Source organism: Pseudophryne corroboree, chromosome 3 (assembly GCF_028390025.1).
Source record: "Pseudophryne corroboree isolate aPseCor3 chromosome 3, aPseCor3.hap2, whole genome shotgun sequence".
Taxonomy (NCBI): Eukaryota; Metazoa; Chordata; class Amphibia; order Anura; family Myobatrachidae; genus Pseudophryne; species Pseudophryne corroboree.
Genome location: NC_086446.1, coordinates 707,287,894 through 707,309,986, shown reverse-complemented (window position 1 = coordinate 707,309,986; position 22,093 = coordinate 707,287,894). Strand labels below are relative to the sequence as shown.

The window sequence follows — 22,093 nt, the reverse complement described above, 5'->3', positions numbered from 1 at the left end:
TGTTCGCTCGCAAGCTGCTTTTAGCAGATTTGCTCACGCTAAGTCGCCGCCTACTGGGAGTGAATCTTAGCTTCTTAAAATTGCGACCGACGGATTCGCAATATTGCGATTACACACCTCGTAGCAGTTTCTGAGTAGCTCCACACTTACTCGGCATCTGCGATCAGTTCAGTGCTTGTCGTTCCTGGTTTGACGTCACAAACACACCCAGCGTTCGCCAAGACACTCCCCCGTTTCTCCAGCCACTCCCGCGTTTTTCCCAGAAACGGTAGCGTTTTTTCACACACACCCATAAAACGGCCAGTTTCCGCCCAGAAACACCCACTTCCTGTCAATCACATTACGATCACCAGAACGATGAAAAAGCCATGAGTAAAATAACTAACTGCATAGCAAATGTACTTGGCGCAGTCGCAGTGCGAACATTGCGCATGCGCACTAAGCGGAAAATCGCTGCGATGCGAAGAAAAATACAGAGCGAACAACTCGGAATGACCACCAATATCCAGTTGCTGTGTCTCAATTTTGTTTTGATCCTTTTTTGCGCATGCAATCCAGACTGCTAACAGTGTAATGGATTTCAGTATCCAGTCCCTGGGGGAAATTTACTAAGCTCCCGATTTTGACCGAGATGCCGTTTTTTCTTCAAAGTGTCATCTCGGTAATTTACTAAACACTAATCACGGCAGAGATGAGGGCATTCGTAATTTTTTGCAAGTCCAAGTAAAAAATTACGAATGAATACACCATCGGTCAAAACGCGGCTGTTTAAGTATGAATCTCGGTCATTTACTAAGAAGTGCAAAGCAAAAAACAAACAAACACTGCCGTGAAAAATTACAACTCGTAAAAAAGTGCTAAAAAAAACCAGACCTTTTTTTTTTATTCGTGATTGGATAGGCATGCACGGATCCATGAGATCCGTGCATGTATATCAGCGCATAGGCGCTACATTGTAACACTGCCGTGTGCTGCCTGTCAGTGAGGACAGGACCACACAGCTGATCAGGAGAGTGCTACAACGTGGCGCTCCCTGATTGGCTGAAGAAACCCACTTAGACAGAAGTCAAAGTGGGTTTCTGGCATTCGTGGAAAGGTGACCCATGTGCAAACATGGGTCCCCTTTCAGTTCGTGGTCGGGACACCGTTTTTTTTTTTTTTTCAAGTACGTGGATTACCCCTGGATTTCCCGAGGAGCCTGGACCCCTGGATCTCGTGAGTAGAATTTATTCAACAGGTACCCCTTGGATTCTACTGGAGAAGAGGACCGACCTGCGTGGGAACTTAAGGTAAGTATGTATGTATGTGTGTATGTATGTAATAAAATTATACTTTCACGGTGTGTGTGTCTTGTCTTTTTTGGGGTATTTTTTTAGTAGTAGTACTACAGGTACCAGCGGGCCCGTTTTTCCGTCGCATGCTGGTACTTGTGGTTCTCCAAGTACCAGCATGCGGGGGAGGCTTGCTGGGCCTTGTAGTACTGCTACTAAAAACAATATCTTTTCTTTTACAACAAAGGCTATCAGCCTCCCCATCCGCAGCCCATTGGATGGGGGGGACAGCCTCGGGCTTCACCCCTGGCCCTTGGGTGGCTGGGGGGGGGGACCCCTTGATTGAAGGGGTCCCCACTCCCCCAGGGTACCCCGGCCAGGGGTGACTAGTTGGATTTTTGATGCCACGGCCGCAGGGCACTATATAAAAGTGACCCCCGGCTGTGGCATTATCTGTCCAGCTAGTGGAGCCCGGTGCTGGTTTTAAAAATACGGGGGACCCCTACTCTTTTTGTCCCCCGTATTTTTGGGACGAGGACCAGGCGCAGAACCCGATGCTGGTTGCTTAAATATGGGGGAACCTCTGTCATTTTTTCCCCAATATTTTTGCAACCAGGATCGGCTCAAAGAGCCCGAGGCTGGTTATGCTTAGGAGGGGGGACCCCACGCATTTTTTTTTATTATTTTACAGTGTTTAATTAAAAAAAAAAAAAAAACCCCAGCACGGATCATACAGATCCGGCCGAGATTGATTGTAAAAAAAGTCGGCAGTGTTTTGCTAATCACTGCCGTAAAAATAGAAAAAAACCCACGAATGACATCGACATCGGAACAAAAGAAAAACCCGAATACGACAGCTTAGTAAATTAGTCGTAATCAATTCAAAAAGTTGCAGTTTTACACTTTCGATGTCATTCGTGATTGAACTTTGACCTGAAACGGGAAAATACGAATCTTAGTAAATTTACCCCCCTGTGTCTCAATTGTGTTTTAATCCTTCTTTACACATGCAATCCGGGCTGCTATAGTGCATACAAAACACACCACACAAATTGAGTAACAATACATTTTGATGTTTTGTACTAAGTGAGAATGATACTCCTCTCAGGTATTTTACAATTGCAATACCACATAGCATACACACGGTTGGAATGGATGGATGGCTATTTAATATGAAACTATCTCATCATCAGCTATAGAGACTTCACTGTCACTCAGCTGTTATAAATCACATCTGCTGTGCAGATTATAAATCGCAGTATCCATGGGCCAGTGTTGTTCTCCGATTATACCATTATAGGTTTCTATTAATCACTCAGTCATCTCATCCATTGATTGAAATCCTTAATATTCCATGTGTAATATAATATGTAGAAGAAATGTATAATTCTATAATTGTGTTTACATTACACATACACATACAGTATACTACAACTAATAACTATGATAGTATGATTTACATTAGTTAATGGACGCTTTGATTACTTGTTCCTATGTGTAACACAATACACAATACATATGTTTCTATCTATACGTGCCGTGCACTATAACCAATAACGATGACAGTATGATTAACCCCAGTGGACGGACGCATTGATTATTTGTTCCTGTATTGTAACGTAATAGAAATCACACATCTTAGGGGGCAGTGACAGACTTTACTCAGCATGAATAATTACGTGCATTAATGATAACAGTCAGTCCTTTCCCCCCCACAAGTTACATAATAGACTGCGTTCTGTCTTATGAATAAGTGAATTATCTGCAGCTTGTAGTATAATTAACAGCCAATATATCCAGCATCTAATGTTTTATTTATGGCAATAAACAGATGCACACATTCTTGTGATAAATAAATCTTTTTCAGCCTGAGAGGAGACGAATGAGCCCTCTGGTGCTGCAGGATTTCTATATTCCAGCACACTCTGGGGCAGATTTACTGAGCTCGGTGAAGTGATAAAGTGGAAGGTGATAAAGGACCAGCCAATCAGATCCTTACTGCCATGTCACAGGCTGTGTTTGAAAAATGACAGTTAGGAGCTGACTGGCCGGTGCTTTATCACCTTCCACTTTATCACTTCACCGAGCTTAATAAATCTGCCCCTGTGTTATGTATTAACTGCAGGACATGTGCATTTTTGATATCAGTAGCTACACACACTATGGGGCAGATTTATTAAGTTCGGTGAAGTGATAAAGTGGAAGGTGATAAAGCACCAGCCAGTCAGCTCCTGTCAATTTTCAAACCCAGTCTGTGACATGGAAGTTAGGAGCTGATTGGCTGGTACGTTATCACTTTCCACTTTATCACTTCACCGAGCTTAATAAATCTGCCCCTATGCCTATGTAACCAAGTTTTGGCAACAAATAGATACATGTAACCATTCCTGTCTTCTCAGAAGAAGCATATGTTACTGTTGCGAGGTTCACTCAGCAATCAATCACCACATGCAGCTATGAGCAAAACAACTGCATAATTACCCACTAATATATTTGGAGGACACCAAATATCTAATATTTAATTAAAGATGATATAGTTTATATTATTGTCCTCTCCAATATCACATGCATGAATCTATTTGAGATATACAATCAGTTGGGGATGCATACACTGTATGTGTATGTGTAATGTAAACACAATTATAGAATTATACATTTCTTCTACATATTATATTACACATGGAATATTAAGGATTTCAATCAATGGAAGGGATGACTGAGTGATTAAAAGAAACCTATAACGGTATAATCGGAGAACAACACTGGCCCATGGATACTGCGATTTATAATCTGCACAGCAGATGTGATTTATAACAGCTGAGTGACAGTGAAGTCTCTATAGCTGATGATGAGATAGTTTCATATTAAATAGCCATCCATCCATTCCAACCGTGTGTATGCTATGTGATATTGAAATTGTAAAATACCTGAGAGGAGTATCATTCTCACTTACAGTAGCGGATCTTGGCACGGGCAAGCAGGACTTTTGCCCAGGGCGCCGCCTTCTGGAGGGCGCCGCCCCATGGCAAGATCCGCTACTGCTGTGCCCCCCGCTGCCGCTGCCCGCTGTGTCCCGCTGTGAAGGGAACTAGACGCATAGCATCTAGTTTCCCTTCGTGGAGAGGACCTTTACTGTGCCATGCGCGATGACGTCATCGCGCACACCGCACAGCAAAGGTCCTCTCCACAAAGGGAACTAGACGCTACGCTACAAAACTAGATGCTACGCTACAAAACATCAAAATTTATTTTTACTCAATTGTGTGGTGTGTTTTGTATGCACTATAGCAGCCCGGATTGCATGTGTAAAGCAGGATTAAAACACAATTGAGACACAGGAACTGGATACTGAAATTGATTACACTGTTAGCAGTCTGGATTGTATGTGCAAAGAAGGATCAAAACAAAACTGAGACACAGGAACTGGATATTGTAATTTATTGTGTTACATTGGAACATACAACAATATAATATCAGTAGCAGTGGCGTAACTACTGCCCCCGCAGTCCTCGCGGTGGCTTGGGGGCGAGGGCTGCGGGGGCGCCACTGATTTACAGCAGACTGACATGCGGACGAGCGTCCGCATGTCAGTCTGCTTTCTCCTTCCCTCCGCCGCTTGTTGGAGGGACACGGAGGGCACAGTCTCTCCTGTGTCCCTCCTGCTGCATCATCTCCGGCGGCCGCGGGTCTGATAGGGAGAAGTGCCGTCCGTGAGCTCTAATTGGCTCACGGACGGCACTTCCCCCTATTAGACCCGCAGCCGCCGGAGATGATGCAGCAGGAGGGACACAGGAGAGGCTGTACCCTCCGTGTCCCTCCAAAAAGCGGCGGCGGGGGGGGGGGATGATATCTGGCACTGGGGGGAATAACTGGCAGGGGAGGGATATCTGGCACTGGGGCATATATGGCACTGGGGGGGGATATCTGGCACTGGGGCATTATCTGGCACTGGGGGGGAATATCTGGCGGGGGGGGTGGATGTCTGGCACTGGGGGGAATAACTGGCAGGGGGGGGGATATCTGGCACTGGGGCATTATCTGGCACTGGGGGGGAATAACTGGCAGAGGGGGGGATATCTGGCACTGGGGCATTATCTAGCACTGGGGGCATATATGGCACTGAGGGGGAATATCTGTCAGGGGGGGATATCTGGCACTGGGGCATTATCTGGCACTGGGGGCATATATGACACTGGGGGGGAATAACTGGCAGGGGGGGGGATACCTGGCACTGGGGCATTATCTGGCACTGGGGGCATATATGACACTGGGGGGGAATAACTGGCAGGGGGGGGATATCTGGCACTGGGGCATTATCTGGCACTGGGGGCATATATGGCACTGGGGGGAATATCTGGCAGGGGGGGGATATCTGGCACTGGGGCATTATCTGGCACTGGGGGCATATATGGCACTGGAGGGGGGGAATATCTGGCACCGGGGGCATATATGGCACTGGGGGGGGATATCTGGCACTGGGGGCATATATGGCACTGGGGGGGGCATATCTGTCACTGGGGGCATATTTGGCACTGGGGGGGAATATATGGCAATGGGGGCATATGTGGCACTGGGGGGGAATATCTGGCACTGGGGGCATATGTGGCACTGGGGGGGTATATGTGTACCTGGCACATGGGGGGAGGGGCTATATTTGGCACTGGGGCATGTGAGTACCTGGCACCGTGGGGGAATATCTGGCACTGGGGACATATGTGGCACTGGGAGCACAGCCCTAGCAACGAGCATGACACACAGTGCATGAAACACCTGGCAACGAGCATGACACACAGTGCATGAAACACCTGGCAACGAGCATGACACCCAGTGCATGAAACCCCTGGCAACGAGCATGACACCCTGAGCATGAAAACCCCTGGCACCGTGCATGGAACCAAGAGCATGAAACCCCTGGCAACGAGCATGACACCCAGTGCATGAAACCCCTGACAACGAGCAGGTAATTGAAAAGTAATTAGAAGCCTTACTGTAGGACTTAATGTGTAATGCGCATTACGGTGTGTGGCATAATGTATCACGGACATTGCGGTGTGTGTCATAATGTGTCACAGGCATTACGGTGTATGGTATACTATATCGCGGGCATTGTGATATGTGGTATAATGTCTCAGGGTCATTGCAGTGTGTGGCATAATGTATCACGGACATTGCGGTGTGTGTCATAATGTGTCAGGCATTACGGTGTGTGGTATACTATATCACGGGCATTGTGGTATGTGGTATAATGTCTCAGGGTCATTGCAGTGTGGCATAATACATAACGGGCATTGCGGTGTGTGGCATAGGGTGTAACGGGCAGGGCATTGTGGTATGTGTCACAGGCATTACGGTGTATGGTATACTATATCACGGGCATTGTGGTATAATGTATCACGGACATTGCGGTGTGTGTCATAATGTGTCACAGACATTGTATGTGCTATAATGTATCAGGGGCATTGCAGTGTGTAGCATAATGTATAACGGGCATTGCGATTCCTGTCATAATGTGTCACAGGCATTACGGTGTGTGGCATAATGTGTCACGGGCATTACGGTGTGTGGCATAATGTGTCGGGGCATTACAGTGTGTGCATATTGTGTCGTGCATTATTGTGTGTGGAATAATGTCTAAGGGCATTGCAGTATGTGGCATAATGTATACTGGGCATACTATAATGAGGAAAAATGACAAATAATGTAAGGGGCATGAATCAGGATTATTTTTCTTTTTTGTGGTGGCCAACGTATGGGCGTGCAGGTTGCAGAACTGGGGTATAAGGTAGTCTTTTCCTGCAATGCCACGCCCCTTTATGCGAAACCACGCCCATTCCAACGAAACCACACCCCTTATTTTGGCGCATATTTATCCCTTTCTTGCTCCCAATTATGTAGCATGAAGGAGGGGGGGGGGGGGGGCGCCGAAGAATTTTTGGGCTTGTGGGAGAAAAATTTCTAGTTACGCCACTGATCTGTAGAACCTCTGAAGATACAGGAACAGGACAACTTAGCACGTTTTTTAATTTTGCTTTAATGTTATTATTTTTTCACATTATCACTTGTATGTCTGTTATATCACTTACCAGTTAACTTTTATTGTATACTATTAAAAGTATTTTTTTTATTTTTTTATCTTCTACTGCGAAAAACAAAAAAGACAACTCTTTTTTCTTTCTTATCCTTCAGTATCTTACAATATAAGTTGTCTAGGGCAGCACCCCCACCTGTACTGAATGACTATTTGTCCATATTAACAAATGGGGCCCTATAACTAATTATAAAGCATTTGTTCTAGTGCAGAAGAAATTTTTCCCCTTTCCCCATTATCCCAAACTTCCTATTTATTTTTACACTGCAATTTAGATATCAATTTTAACAGGGTCTGGGACTCAGGGTCGACAGCACAAAGGTCGACACACTTTAGGTCGACGCCAATTGGTCGACACACCTTAGGTCGACATGGACAAAAGGTCGACATAGTCAAAAGGTCGACAGGAACAAGGTCGACATGGAAAAAGGTCGACATGGGTTTTTTATGTTTTTTTTTGGTGTTGTTTTCTTCGTAGAGTGACCGGGAACCCCAATTAGTGCACCGCGTCCCCTCGCATGGCTCGCTTCACTCGCCATGCTTCGGGCATGGTGCCTTCGCTCCGCTACCGCTTCGCTCGGCACACTTTACCGTTCCAATCGTAGTCCACGTGGATCGTTAAGTATGATAAGGTTCAAAAAAAGAAAAAAATCGTGAAAAACTCATGTTGACCTTTTTCCATGTCGACCTTGTTCCTGTCGACCTTTTGATCATGTCGACCTTTTGTCCATGCCGACCTAAGGTGTGTCGACCAATTGGCGTCGACCTAAAGTGTGTCGACCTTTGTGCTGTCGACCTGGAGTCCGGATACCGTTTTAACACACCCCACCCAAATCTAACTCTCTCTGCACATGTTATATTTGCCACCCCCCCTGCAGTGCACATGGCTTTGTCCATTAACAAATTTGCTGCTGTGATCAGGTCTGAATTAGGCCCTATGTAATAAAAAAAAATGGGCTGACCTGAAGTACCACTATCTCAAACAGTGAAAGTGGTCTCCAGCTGTAAATTGTTAATATTGAGAGTACAGTTTCAAATATGGCATGTTAATATAATGAGCTTTGATGTGTGGCTTGGACTTTAACAAATCTCTAAGTTTGTAAACTTTAAATAAAATTTCAGGAACACCTGGGCTTTAAACAAATTGTAGATGAATAAGATAGAAAAGCGATGAATTGTGATCAGCTTCCACCACTCAACTAGCACGCAACAATCATTAACTTCTTATTAGAGATGAGCGCCGGAAATTTTTCGGGTTTTGTGTTTTGGTTTTGGGTTCGGTTCCGCGGCCGTGTTTTGGGTTCGACCGCGTTTTGGCAAAACCTAACCGAATTTTTTTTGTCGGATTCGGGTGTGTTTTGGATTCGGGTGTTTTTTTCCAAAAAACCTAAAAAACAGCTTAAATCATAGAATTTGGGGGTCATTTTGATCCCAAAGTATTATTAACCTCAAAAACCATCATTTCCACTCATTTTCAGTCTATTCTGAATACCTCACACCTCACAATATTATTTTTAGTCCTAAAATTTGCACCGAGGTCGCTGGATGACTAAGCTAAGCGACCCTAGTGGCCGACACAAACACCTGGCCCATCTAGGAGTGTCACTGCAGTGTCACGCAGGATGTCCCTTCCAAAAAACCCTCCCCAAACAGCACATGACGCAAAGAAAAAAAGAGGCGCAATGAGGTAGCTGTGTGAGTAAGATAAGCGACCCTAGTGGCCGACACAAACACCGGGCCCATCTAGGAGTGGCACTGCAGTGTCACACAGGATGTCCCTTCCAAAAAGCCCTCCCCAAACAGCACATGATGCAAAGAAAAAAAGAGGCGCAATGAGGTAGCTGTGTGAGTAAGATAAGCGACCCTAGTGGCCGACACAAACACCGGGCCCATCTAGGAGTGTCACTGCAGTGTCACGCAGGATGTCCCTTCCAAACCCCCCCCCCCCAAACAGCACATGACGCAAAGAAAAAAAGAGGCGCAATGAGGTAGCTGTGTGAGTAAGATAAGCTACCCTAGTGGCCGACACAAACACCGGGCCCATCTAGGAGTGGCACTGCAGTGTCACGCAGGATGTCCCTTCCAAAAAACCCTCCGCAAACAGCACATGACGCAAAGAAAAAAAGAGGCGCAATGAGGTAGCTGTGTGAGTAAGATAAGCGACCCTATTGGCCGACACAAACACCGGGCCCATCTAGGAGTGTCACTGCAGTGTCACGCAGGATGGCCCTTCCAAAAAACCCTCCCCAAACAGCACATGACGCAAAGAAAAAAAGAGGCGCAATGAGGTAGCTGTGTGAGTAAGATAAGCGACCCTAGTGGCCGACACAAACACCGGGCCCATCTAGGAGTGGCACTGCAGTGTCACGCAGGATGTCCCTTCCAAAAAACCCTCCCCAAACAGCACTTGACGCAAAGAAAAAAAGAGGCGCAATGAGGTAGCTGTGTGAGTAAGATAAGCGACCCTAGTGGCCGACACAAACACCGGGCCCATCTAGGAGTGGCACTGCAGTGTCACGCAGGATGGCCCTTCCAAAAAATACTCCCCAAACAGCACATGACGCAAAGAAAAATTAAAGAAAAAAGAGGTGCAAGATGGAATTGTCCTTGGGCCCTCCCACCCACCCTTATGTTGTATAAACAGGACATGCACACTTTAACCAACCCATCATTTCAGTGACAGGGTCTGCCACACGACTGTCACTGAAATGACGGGTTGGTTTGGACCCCACCAAAGAAGAAGCAATTAATCTCTCCTTGCACAAACTGGCTCTACAGAGGCAAGATGTCCACCTCATCATCATCCTCCGATATATCACCGTGTACATCCCCCTCCTCACAGATTATCAATTCGTCCCCACTGGAATCCACCATCTCAGCTCCCTGTGTACTTTGTGGAGGCAATTGCTGCTGGTCAATATCTCCACGGAGGAATTGATTATAATTCATTTTAATGAACATCATCTTCTCCACATTTTCTGGATGTAACCTCGTACGCCGATTGCTGACAAGGTGAGCGGCGGCACTAAACACTCTTTCGGAGTACACACTTGTGGGAGGGCAACTTAGGTAGAATAAAGCCAGTTTGTGCAAGGGCCTCCAAATTGCCTCTTTTTCCTGCCAGTATAAGTACGGACTGTGTGACGTGCCTACTTGGATGCGGTCACTCATATAATCCTCCACCCTTCTTTCAATGTTGAGAGAATCATATGCAGTGACAGTAGACGACATGTCCGTAATCGTTGTCAGGTCCTTCAGTCCGGACCAGATGTCAGCATCAGCAGTCGCTCCAGACTGCCCTGCATCACCGCCAGCGGGTGGGCTCGGAATTCTGAGCCTTTTCCTCGCACCCCCAGTTGCGGGAGAATGTGAAGGAGGAGATGTTGACAGGTCGCGTTCCGCTTGACTTGACAATTTTCTCACCAGCAGGTCTTTCAACCCCAGCAGACTTGTGTCTGCCGGAAAGAGAGATCCAAGGTAGGCTTTAAATCTAGGATCGAGCACGGTGGCCAAAATGTAGTGCTCTGATTTCAACAGATTGACCACCCGTGAATCCTTGTTAAGCGAATTAAGGGCTCCATCCACAAGTCCCACATGCCTAGCGGAATCGCTCCGTGTTAGCTCCTCCTTCAATGTCTCCAGCTTCTTCTGCAAAAGCCTGATGAGGGGAATGACCTGACTCAGGCTGGCAGTGTCTGAACTGACTTCACGTGTGGCAAGTTCAAAGGGCATCAGAACCTTGCACAACGTTGAAATCATTCTCCACTGCGCTTGAGACAGGTGCATTCCACCTCCTATATCGTGCTCAATTGTATAGGCTTGAATGGCCTTTTGCTGCTCCTCCAACCTCTGAAGCATATAGAGGGTTGAATTCCACCTCGTTACCACTTCTTGCTTCAGATGATGGCAGGGCAGGTTCAGTAGTTTTTGGTGGTGCTCCAGTCTTCTGTACGTGGTGCCTGTACGCCGAAAGTGTCCCGCAATTCTTCTGGCCACCGACAGCATCTCTTGCACGCCCCTGTCGTTTTTTAAAAAATTCTGCACCACCAAATTCAAGGTATGTGCAAAACATGGGACGTGCTGGAATTTTCCCATATTTAATGCACACACAATATTGCTGGCGTTGTCCGATGCCACAAATCCACAGGAGAGTCCAATTGGGGTAAGCCATTCCGCGATGATCTTCCTCAGTTGCCGTAAGAGGTTTTCAGCTGTGTGTGTATTCTGGAAACCGGTGATACAAAGCGTAGCCTGCCTAGCAAAGAGTTGGCGTTTGCGAGATGCTGCTACTGGTGCCGCCGCTGCTGTTCTTGCGGCGGGAGTCCATACATCTACCCAGTGGGCTGTCACAGTCATATAGTCCTGACCCTGCCCTGCTCCACTTGTCCACATGTCCGTGGTTAAGTGGACATTGGGTACAACTGCATTTTTTAGGACACTGGTGAGTCTTTTTCTGACGTCCGTGTACATTCTCGGTATCGCCTGCCTAGAGAAGTGGAACCTAGATGGTATTTGGTAACGGGGGCACACTGCCTCAATAAATTGTCTAGTTCCCTGTGAACTAACGGCGGATACCGGACGCACGTCTAACACCAACATAGTTGTCAAGGCCTCAGTTATCCGCTTTGCAGCAGGATGACTGCTGTGATATTTCATCTTCCTCGCAAAGGACTGTTGGACAGTCAATTGCTTACTGGAAGTAGTACAAGTGGGCTTACGACTTCCCCTCTGGGATGACCATCGACTCCCAGCAGCAACAACAGCAGCGCCAGCAGCAGTAGGCGTTACACGCAAGGATGCATCGGAGGAATCCCAGGCAGGAGAGGAATCATCAGAATTGCCAGTGACATGGCCTGCAGGACTATTGGCATTCCTGGGGAAGGAGGAAATTGACACTGAGGGAGTTGGTGGGGTGGTTTGCGTGAGCTTGGTTACAAGAGGAAGGGATTTCCTGGTCAGTGGACTGCTTCCGCTGTCGCCCAAAGTTTTTGAACTTGTCACTGACTTATTATGAATGCGCTGCAGGTGACGTATAAGGGAGGATGTTCCGAGGTGGTTAACGTCCTTACCCCTACTTATTACAGCTTGACAAAGGCAACACACGGCTTGACACCTGTTGTCCGCATTTCTGTTGAAATAGTTCCACACCGAAGAGCTGATTTTTTTGGTATTTTCACCAGGCATGTCAGTGGCCATATTCCTCCCACGGACAACAGGTGTCTCCCCGGGTGCCTGACTTAAACAAACCACCTCACCATCAGAATCCTCCTTGTCAATTTCCTCCCCAGCGCCAGCAACACCCATATCCTCCTCATCCTGGTGTACTTCAACACTGACATCTTCAATCTGACTATCAGGAACTGGACTGCGGGTGCTCCTTCCAGCACTTGCAGGGGGCGTGCAAATGGTGGAAGGCGCATGCTCTTCATGTCCAGTTTTGGGAAGGTCAGGCATCGCAACCGACACAATTGGACTCTCCTTGTGGATTTGGGATTTCGAAGAACGCACAGTTCTTTGCGGTGCTACTGCTTTTGCCAGCTTGAGTCTTTTTATTTTTCTAGCGAGAGGCTGAGTGCTTCCATCCTCATGTGAAGCTGAACCACTAGCCATGAACATAGGCCAGGGCCTCAGCCGTTCCTTGCCACTCCGTGTGGTAAATGGCATATTGGCAAGTTTACGCTTCTCCTCCGACAATTTTATTTTAGGTTTTGGAGTCCTTTTTTTTACTGATATTTGGTGTTTTGGATTTGACATGCTCTGTACTATGCCATTGGGCATCGGCCTTGGCAGACGACGTTGCTGGCATTTCATCGTCTCGGCCATGACTAGTGGCAGCAGCTTCAGCACGAGGTGGAAGTGGATCTTGATCTTTCCCTAATTTTGGAACCTCAACATTTTTGTTCTCCATATTTTAATAGGCACAACTAAAAGGCACCTCAGGTAAACAATGGAGATGGATGGATACTAGTACTAGCTAATAATACTAGTACTAATACTAGCTAATAATAATAGTACTAGCTAATAATACTAGCTAGATACTAGCTGCTAATATAGACTGGTTGATAATGAGATGTAGTATGTATAAAGAAGAAAGAAAAAAAAAACCACGGGTAGGTGGTATACAATTATGGATGGACTGCCGAGCGCCGACACAGAGGTAGCTACAGCCGTGAACTACCGTACTGTGTCTGCTGCTAATATAGACTGGTTGATAATGAGATGTAGTATGTATAAAGAAGAAAGAAAAAAAAACCACGGGTAGGTGGTATACAATTATGGATGGACTGCCGAGTGCCGACACAGAGGTAGCTACAGCCGTGAACTACCGTACTGTGTCTGCTGCTAATATAGACTGGTTGATAATGAGATGTAGTATGTATAAAGAAGAAAGAAAAAAAAAACCACGGGTAGGTGGTATACAATTATGGATGGACTGCCGAGTGCCGACACAGAGGTAGCTACAGCCGTGGACTACCGTACTGTGTCTGCTGCTAATATAGACTGGATGATAATGAGATGTAGTATGTATAAAGAAGAAAGAAAAAAAAAACCACGGGTAGGTGGTATACAATTATGGATGGACTGCCGAGTGCCGACACAGAGGTAGCTACAGCCGTGGACTACCGTACTGTGTCTGCTGCTAATATAGACTGGATGATAATGAGATGTAGTATGTATAAAGAAGAAAGAAAAAAAAACCACGGGTAGGTGGTATACAATTATGGATGGACTGCCGAGTGCCGACACAGAGGTAGCTACAGCCGTGAACTACCGTACTGTGTCTGCTGCTAATATAGACTGGTTGATAATGAGATGTAGTATGTATAAAGAAGAAAGAAAAAAAAACCACGGGTAGGTGGTATACAATTATGGATGGACTGCCGAGTGCCGACACAGAGGTAGCTACAGCCGTGAACTACCGTACTGTGTCTGCTGCTAATATAGACTGGTTGATAATGAGATGTAGTATGTATAAAGAAGAAAGAAAAAAAAAACACGGGTAGGTGGTATACAATTATGGATGGACTGCCGAGTGCCGACACAGAGGTAGCTACAGCCGTGGACTACCGTACTGTGTCTGCTACTAATATAGACTGGATGATAATGAGATGTAGTATGTATAAAGAAGAAAGAAAAAAAAAACACGGGTAGGTGGTATACAATTATGGATGGACTGCCGAGTGCCGACACAGAGGTAGCTACAGCCGTGGACTACCGTACTGTGTCTGCTGCTAATATAGACTGGATGATAATGAGATGTAGTATGTATAAAGAAGAAAGAAAAAAAAAACCACGGGTAGGTGGTATACAATTATGGATGGACTGCCGAGTGCCGACACAGAGGTAGCTACAGCCGTGGACTACCGTACTGTGTCTGCTGCTAATATAGACTGGATGATAATGAGATGTAGTATGTATAAAGAAGAAAGAAAAAAAAACCACGGGTAGGTGGTGATATACAATTATGGATGGACTGCCGAGTGCCGACACAGAGGTAGCTACAGCCGTGGACTACCGTACTGTACTGTGTCTGCTGCTAATATAGACTGGATGATAATGAGATGTAGTATGTATAAAGAAGAAAAAAAAAACACGGGTAGGTGGTATACAATTATGGATGGACTGCCGAGTGCCGACACAGAGGTAGCTACAGCCGTGAACTACCGTACTGTGTCTGCTGCTAGTATAGACTGGATGATAAATAATGATATAAAAAATATATATATATCACTACTGCAGCCGGACAGGTATATATTATATAATGACGGACCTGCTGGACACTGTCTGTCAGCAGAATGAGTTTTTTATAGAATAAAAAAACACCACACAAGTCACACAAGTCCACGACGAGTGTACTTTTTCAGGCAGACAATCACAATATACTATAGTACTGGTGGTCAGTGTGGTCAGGTCACTGGTCACAGTGGTCAGTGGTCAGTCACACTGGCAGTGGCACTCTGGCAGCAAAAGTGTGCACTGTTTTAATATGTACTCCTGGCTCCTGCTATAACCTATAACTGCTCCCCAGTCTCCCCCACAATTAAGCTGTGTGAGCACAGTCAGATATTAATGACGGACCTGCTGGACACTGTCTGTCAGCAGAATGAGTTTTTTATAGAATAAAAAAACACCACACAAGTCTGAAGTCACACGAGTCCACGACGAGTGTACTTTTTCAGGCAGACAATCACAATATAGTACTATAGTACTGGTGGTCAGTGTGGTCAGGTCACTGGTCACACTGGTCAGTGGTCAGTCACACTGGCAGTGGCACTCTGGCAGCAAAAGTGTGCACTGTTTAATATGTACTCCTGGCTCCTGCTATAACCTATAACTGCTCCCCAGTCTCCCCCACAATTAAGCTGTGTGAGCACAGTCAGATATTAATGACGGACCTGCTGGACACTGTCTGTCAGCAGAATGAGTTTTTTATAGAATAAAAAAACACCACACAAGTCTGAAGTCACACGAGTCCACGACGAGTGTACTTTTTCAGGCAGACAATCACAATATAGTACTATAGTACTGGTGGTCAGTGTGGTCAGGTCACTGGTCACAGTGGTCAGTGGTCAGTCACACTGGCAGTGGCACTCTGGCAGCAAAAGTGTGCACTGTTTAATATGTACTCCTGGCTCCTGCTATAACCTATAACTGCTCCCCAGTCTCCCCCACAATTAAGCTGTGTGAGCAGTGCACAGTCAGATATTATACATAGATGATGCAGCACACTGGGCTGAGCACAGATATGGTATGTGAGTGTGACTGAGTCACTGTGTATCGTTTTTTTCAGGCAGAGAACAAGAACAGAACGGATTATTAAATATTAATAATAATAAATTATAAAACTGCACTGGTGGTCAGGTCACTGGTCATCAGTCACTAGTATAATATAACTCCTCCTAAGCTCCAGTAAGTATAGTAAATGAACGTGTCTCACTCAGTCTCTCACTCTCCTATCTATTTTAATTTCTAAACGGAGAGGACGCCAGCCACGTCCTCTCCCTATCAATCTCAATGCACGTGTGAAAATGGCGGCGACGCGCGGCTCCTTATATAGAATCCGAGTCTCGCGATAGAATCCGAGCCTCGCGAGAATCCGACAGTGTGATGATGACGTTCGGGCGCGCTCGGGTTAACCGAGCAAGGCGGGAAGATCCGAGTCGCTCGGCCCCGTGTAAAAAAACATGAAGTTCGGGCGGGTTCGGATTCAGAGAAACCGAACCCGCTCATCTCTACTTCTTATCTGATTAATTCACCTTGCAGAGCAGCGGTAAATAGACGCTGTGCGCATGCACTTCTATGCATGCAGTAAGAGGCGGGATATATCATATGCAAAATGTGATGCTTGATACATCCTGCCCATAGAAAAAAATTAAAACCTTTTCATGTGCTTCAAAACTATTATCTACTTTTACTCTTCCTTCTACATAGCAGCTATACATATTACATATATTACAGAGATTTTTTTATTTAAAAATATATTACAAGTTTACTCTTGATCTATCACCTGTTTAGGATATCATGATTCATGATGGATTTATTTGACTGCTACTAACCAGTATTTTTAAACCCTGTTGCAGGATCACAGCGTTAGTATTAAAGACTCTTAGCAATGCTCAGGACTTCATCCCCATAGATCAGACCATCATTCAGCAAGCTCTGACATGGCTACAGAATAAACAGTTACCAAATGGTTGTTTTAACGAATCGGTTCATTACTTTAATAATGATCTAGAGGTATGTACGGATCTATTACATTTTTCACTGGGATTCTGATTGCATGAAAACATGAGCACAATCCACAATGTTCTGATGTCGATTTTATTACTGGCAGTTGGCCCTATTAAAGAACTAGGTAATATATAATGATGCCCGTTGTAATAAGAAAAAAAGAATATTAAACCATAAGCACACTATTGCAAATGCGTTAGAAATACTTAAAATATATATACATGGTATGTTCTTATTTACAAACAGTGTAACAAAACTAGAGTGACCTATAGCCATATTTAGATTTTATGCTACTATAGTCAGGGGCGTAGCCAGTGATGTGCGATGAAATGAGGCTGGTGAGGCGGATCCTTTACTGTCATACTAATTCATATGCCAGAGTTTTGACTATATAAAGAAGAAAAATACAGAGAATATATTAAAAATATCTTCTTTGTATTATTGTAATAGGGTCATACCCTGGAGTAAAATGTCTATGGCAGGTGAGGCAGTGCCTCTCCTGCCTACCTTGTCCGCACATATCTGATCAAAACTCACCACATTTCCAGCAGTATATACTGCTGCACCTTTGTATAATGTCCACATGGATCCTTGGGCTCATATATTGGGTGTAGTACCTTACCGACGCCGGGATCCCGGCAGCATACCGACGCCGGGATCCCGGCGGGGAGGGGCGAGTGCAGCAAGCCCCTTGCGGGCTCGTTGCGCTCGCCACGCTGCGGGCTCGGTGGCGACCTGCGGTCGCCACGGGTTCTATTCCCACTCTATGGGTGTCGTGGACACACACGAGTGGAAATAGTGCCTGTTGGTCGGCATGCCGACCATCGGGATAGTGAGCCGTCGGGCTCACGGAGAAGGTCATGTGACTGTCGGTCAGCTGACCGGCGGTCACATGAATACCACCCCATATATTGTTTGTAAATCCGGCTTCGGAAGCTTCCTCAGCCATTTACCTCACCGCACATCCCTGGGTGTAGCAATATTTTGTAGATGGCCTTGTCCCAGTGCTTCTAGAGAGACACCATTATGAGTTGTTAATTTTTTGCCCCATAATAGTGCCCTAGTTCTTTCAGAACCACAGTAGTGCCATAATTAATGTTATGCCTCATAGTTGTGACCTAGTTTATTTTATGAACCATAATAGTTCCCTAGTTTACCTTATGTCACATTGTTACGCTGCCAGTACACATTATATAACATGCGCCCCATTTACATTATGGTATACAGTGTCCCCAGTTCATATTATACCACATTTTAGTGCTCCCTGATCAGATTATGCCACACTGTCATGCCTTCAGTTCATATTGTTCTAGATTATAATACCCCAGTTCATATTATGTAACTTTATAGTGCCTTCCAGTTTATATTACATCACATTACAAATAGCTGGTTAAATTATGCCACATTATAGTGCCCTCCAGTTGAGATTATGCCACATACCATTATAACATACAGTTATTATTTGATACAAAGTTATTATTTGAATATCAGTCAGAGATCAGTCAGTTTTTTCCATTTCTTTATAGGCAGAAAATATAGTTGCAAATACTGCTTATGTCGTTATCTCACTTCTGGAGCATCACGCGGTCTGTAATGTAAGTGATCTTATTTCATAGCATTTTATTGATGCAGCTCCTTGTATTAGAAAAGCAAAAGACAGCTGAACAGAAAATGGAAATATATCAACCAAGTGATTGATATTACACTAACTTCCCATGACTGGTAGCGAAATGTAAAATATGTGTCTGTTCCCCTTGTTTAGATATAGCAAAAGAATATCCCTGAACATGCTGAGACTTGTGCCTATGTAAAAGGTTGCCATTTGTTAATATTTAATATATTTAGGATATATCTAAGAAATTAGATATTACTAATGCGTTTGTAAGACCAAGTTGTGATGACTGCACCCAGATGGGTCAAGTGGTTCTAATCTGCAATCAAATTCTTTGGCCGGGATGTAATGTTAGCAGTTGGGCAAAACCATGTGCACTGCAGGGGGGGGCAGATATAACATGTGCAGAGAGAGTTAGATTTGGGTGGGGTGTGTTCAAACTGAAATCTAAATTGCAGTGTAAAAATAAAGCAGCCTGTATTTACCCTGCACAGAAACAAAATAACCCACCCAGATCTAACTCTCTCTGCAAATGTTACATCTGTCCCCCCTGCAGTGCACATGGTTTTGCTCAACTGCTAAAAAATATCCTGCTGCGATCAACTCTAAATTACCCCCTATGTACATGGCTAAACCGTGCCTTGTACAGGATTGCCCCTTTAAAAAAAGTCTGAGTTCAGCCGGCATCCAGCACGGATTTCATCACATCTCGCCCTTCCATGTTTCTGTTTGTATAACTATAGGGAATAATCCTCCAATTTGCACCTACATGAATAACAACCCCTTTTTATATAGAATGTTGGGAGAAAGTAGAGAAGTTGCTTATAGTAACCAATCAGTCTCTTGCACATCCTGTAACTTGACAGTTTTGCTGGCCATGCACCAGAACCAGATTGTTCTAACCAGTCAACTAGTTGGCTGGTTGGAAAGATAATCGGCTAGTGTGTGGGAGCAAACGATAATCAACCATTTGCTCCCACATGCCGAAAAACTGCCAAAACCGGTCTGTCCGACTAGTTTGAAAAAATCACGCAATTTCCCCCCGTGATCGATAAGTCTAGTTTTCTAGATTCCATCTAGTTTTGTGACAGTCACCTCCTTCCAGCATACCTGATCCCCAACACAGGAAGGCCCCTCGGAGAGCCAGTTCTAACACTGCTGTGGCCTCACTGCATCCTGGCCCAGGCACCACCAGTCTAGAGCAGCGGTGCTGGGAGGACAAGATGCCGAGGTGATGCTGATCCTGATGCAGATATTTGTGTGCTGGCTGCAGACAGCACCATGCAACCCCCTCCTTCCCAACCCAAACCCTGTACCGAACAGCAGGCACTGTGCACCTTCTCTCCTCCCCCTTTGGCTTGTTCAAGTGAGCCCTATTCCATACAGCAGGCACTGTGTCCTCCATGTACAGTCGCCACTGTGCACCCCCCCCTTCCCTCCCTTAGACTTGTGCAAATGAGCTTGCAGACACGGGAGCACAGAACAGCGCAGACAGAACCCCAAGCAGCATTGAAGTAACATTTATCATTTGCATACTATCCCATTGTATGGAGCAGCTGATTGGTTGCCATGGGCAACTTCTCCACAGGCTCACTTCTCCACTCTTTCCATTTAATCATGAATAGACCCTTTTTTTATGTCTAAAGCATGCCTTGTACATGATTGCCCCTTTAAAAAAAACGTCCGAGCTCGGCCGCTGAACTCGGACTTCATTACATCCCAGCCTTTGTGTGAGTACTGTATGTTGTGTAGGTGGAGAACATGAAGCAAGAGTAACAATCGAGGTACTATGAACACAGGCGAGATGCATCAACTGATCAGGTGTAGGCTATTAACAGAGGGGTCTATTCACGAAGCAATGAAAAGTATGAAGAAGTGAGCCAGTGGAGAAGTTGCCCATGTCAAACAATCAGCTGCTCTGTATAATTTTATAGAGTGCTCTTGATAAATGTTACCTCAACACTGATTGGTTGCCATGGGCAACTTCTCCACTGGCTCACTGCTCTACTCTTTTCACTGCTTCATGAATAGACCCCAAAGTTACTTTCCACTGGGGAGGGAACCGGATGTTGAAAGTGACTGCTGGCATGAATAAGGTATCAGGAGTTAGGTTATGGGCTGAGCGCAGGGCAATATGGGCTGAGTTATGGAGTGGAAGACTGGAGAAAAGAACTACAGTATGACACACACATAAAATTTGCTGCCGAGCATTGTCGGTGATGGATGACTCTGTACAGTGAGTGAGTGCAGATCACAATGTCCTGCTTTACACGATAAATGGCTGACAATTATATGTCCAGCTGCATGGTGAACAATAGGAATGCAATTCTTTGTAAAATATGATTCTCACTCTACGATATAAAAACATGAGACATTGGGGGATATTCAGTTGTTTGAAAAGTCAGTTGGGTGTCTGTTTTTTTCCTATCTAATAGACAGGAAAAAACAGACACCCAACCGACTTTTCAAACATTTGAATTCCCCCCATTGTGTTAGTATTAGAAACCACTGCAGTAAATAATTAACCTTTCTGCTGTCTGTTTCTGGGGAAAGCTTTTTAACCAGTGATCTCTTCCTTTCCCCACTTTGCCCCTAATGACAATGTTCTCTGTTTAGGGAAGCATTGTGGAGAATGCATTGAAATGTTTAAGGAAAGAAGCACACAGCATTACGTCTCCCTATACCCAGGCTCTTCTGGCCTATGCCTTCACTCTGGCAGGAGACAGTGAACTAAGACAGGAGGCGCTGAAGCATTTGGACAAGACTGCCATAAAGAAAGGTGCGAGGAGTAACAGAGTATTTAAGATGAACAAGCCAATAAATCATTTGTTATTAGCTGTGGCTCAGTTTTGGCAAAGGAATGTTGTGTGTGTGTGTGTGTGTGTGCATGCGTGCATGTGTTTGCGTGTGTTGTTGATGGAGAAGGAAGTTGCAGAGAGACTGAGGAGGACATTTACTAAGCAGTGATAAGAGCGGAGAAGTGAGCCAGTGGAGAAGTTGCCCCATCAACCAATCAGCAGCTCTGTATAATTTTATAGTATGCAAATTATAGATGTTATTTCAGTGGTGATTGGGTTCCATGGGCAACTTCTCCACTGGCTCACTTCTCCGCTCTTATCACTGCTTAGTAAATGTCCCCCTGAGAAATTAAAAGTTGTGAATGGTGGCCACAAATGGGACTGATAATGACAATGCCAGTGTACAGATGTAGCCATGCTATATGGCGGGCCAGTCCATGACTAATCGAAGGCGGTGATTGCTCCATTTATTGTATTAGGAGTGAATGGAGCGATCACCAGCTGCGAATAGGTTTAGCCTGGCATGCCATGCAGCAAGCCATGTTGCAGCAAAAATGAGCATAGGTAATCTGTTATCTTTTATGGGCAGCTT

General features: G+C 45.3%; 1 protein-coding gene across 1 annotated transcript in view; it reads left to right on the top strand.

Moving 5' to 3' along the window:
- LOC135056655 (alpha-2-macroglobulin-like) overlaps positions 1 to 22,093 on the top strand; it is a 234,536-nt gene that overhangs the window by 183,806 nt on the left and 28,637 nt on the right. The window contains exons 26-28 of the mRNA XM_063962101.1: positions 16,941 to 17,097; positions 18,618 to 18,686; positions 21,320 to 21,482. Coding sequence (XP_063818171.1) covers positions 16,941 to 17,097; positions 18,618 to 18,686; positions 21,320 to 21,482 — 389 coding nt within the window. The remainder of the gene's footprint in view (positions 1 to 16,940; positions 17,098 to 18,617; positions 18,687 to 21,319; positions 21,483 to 22,093) is intronic.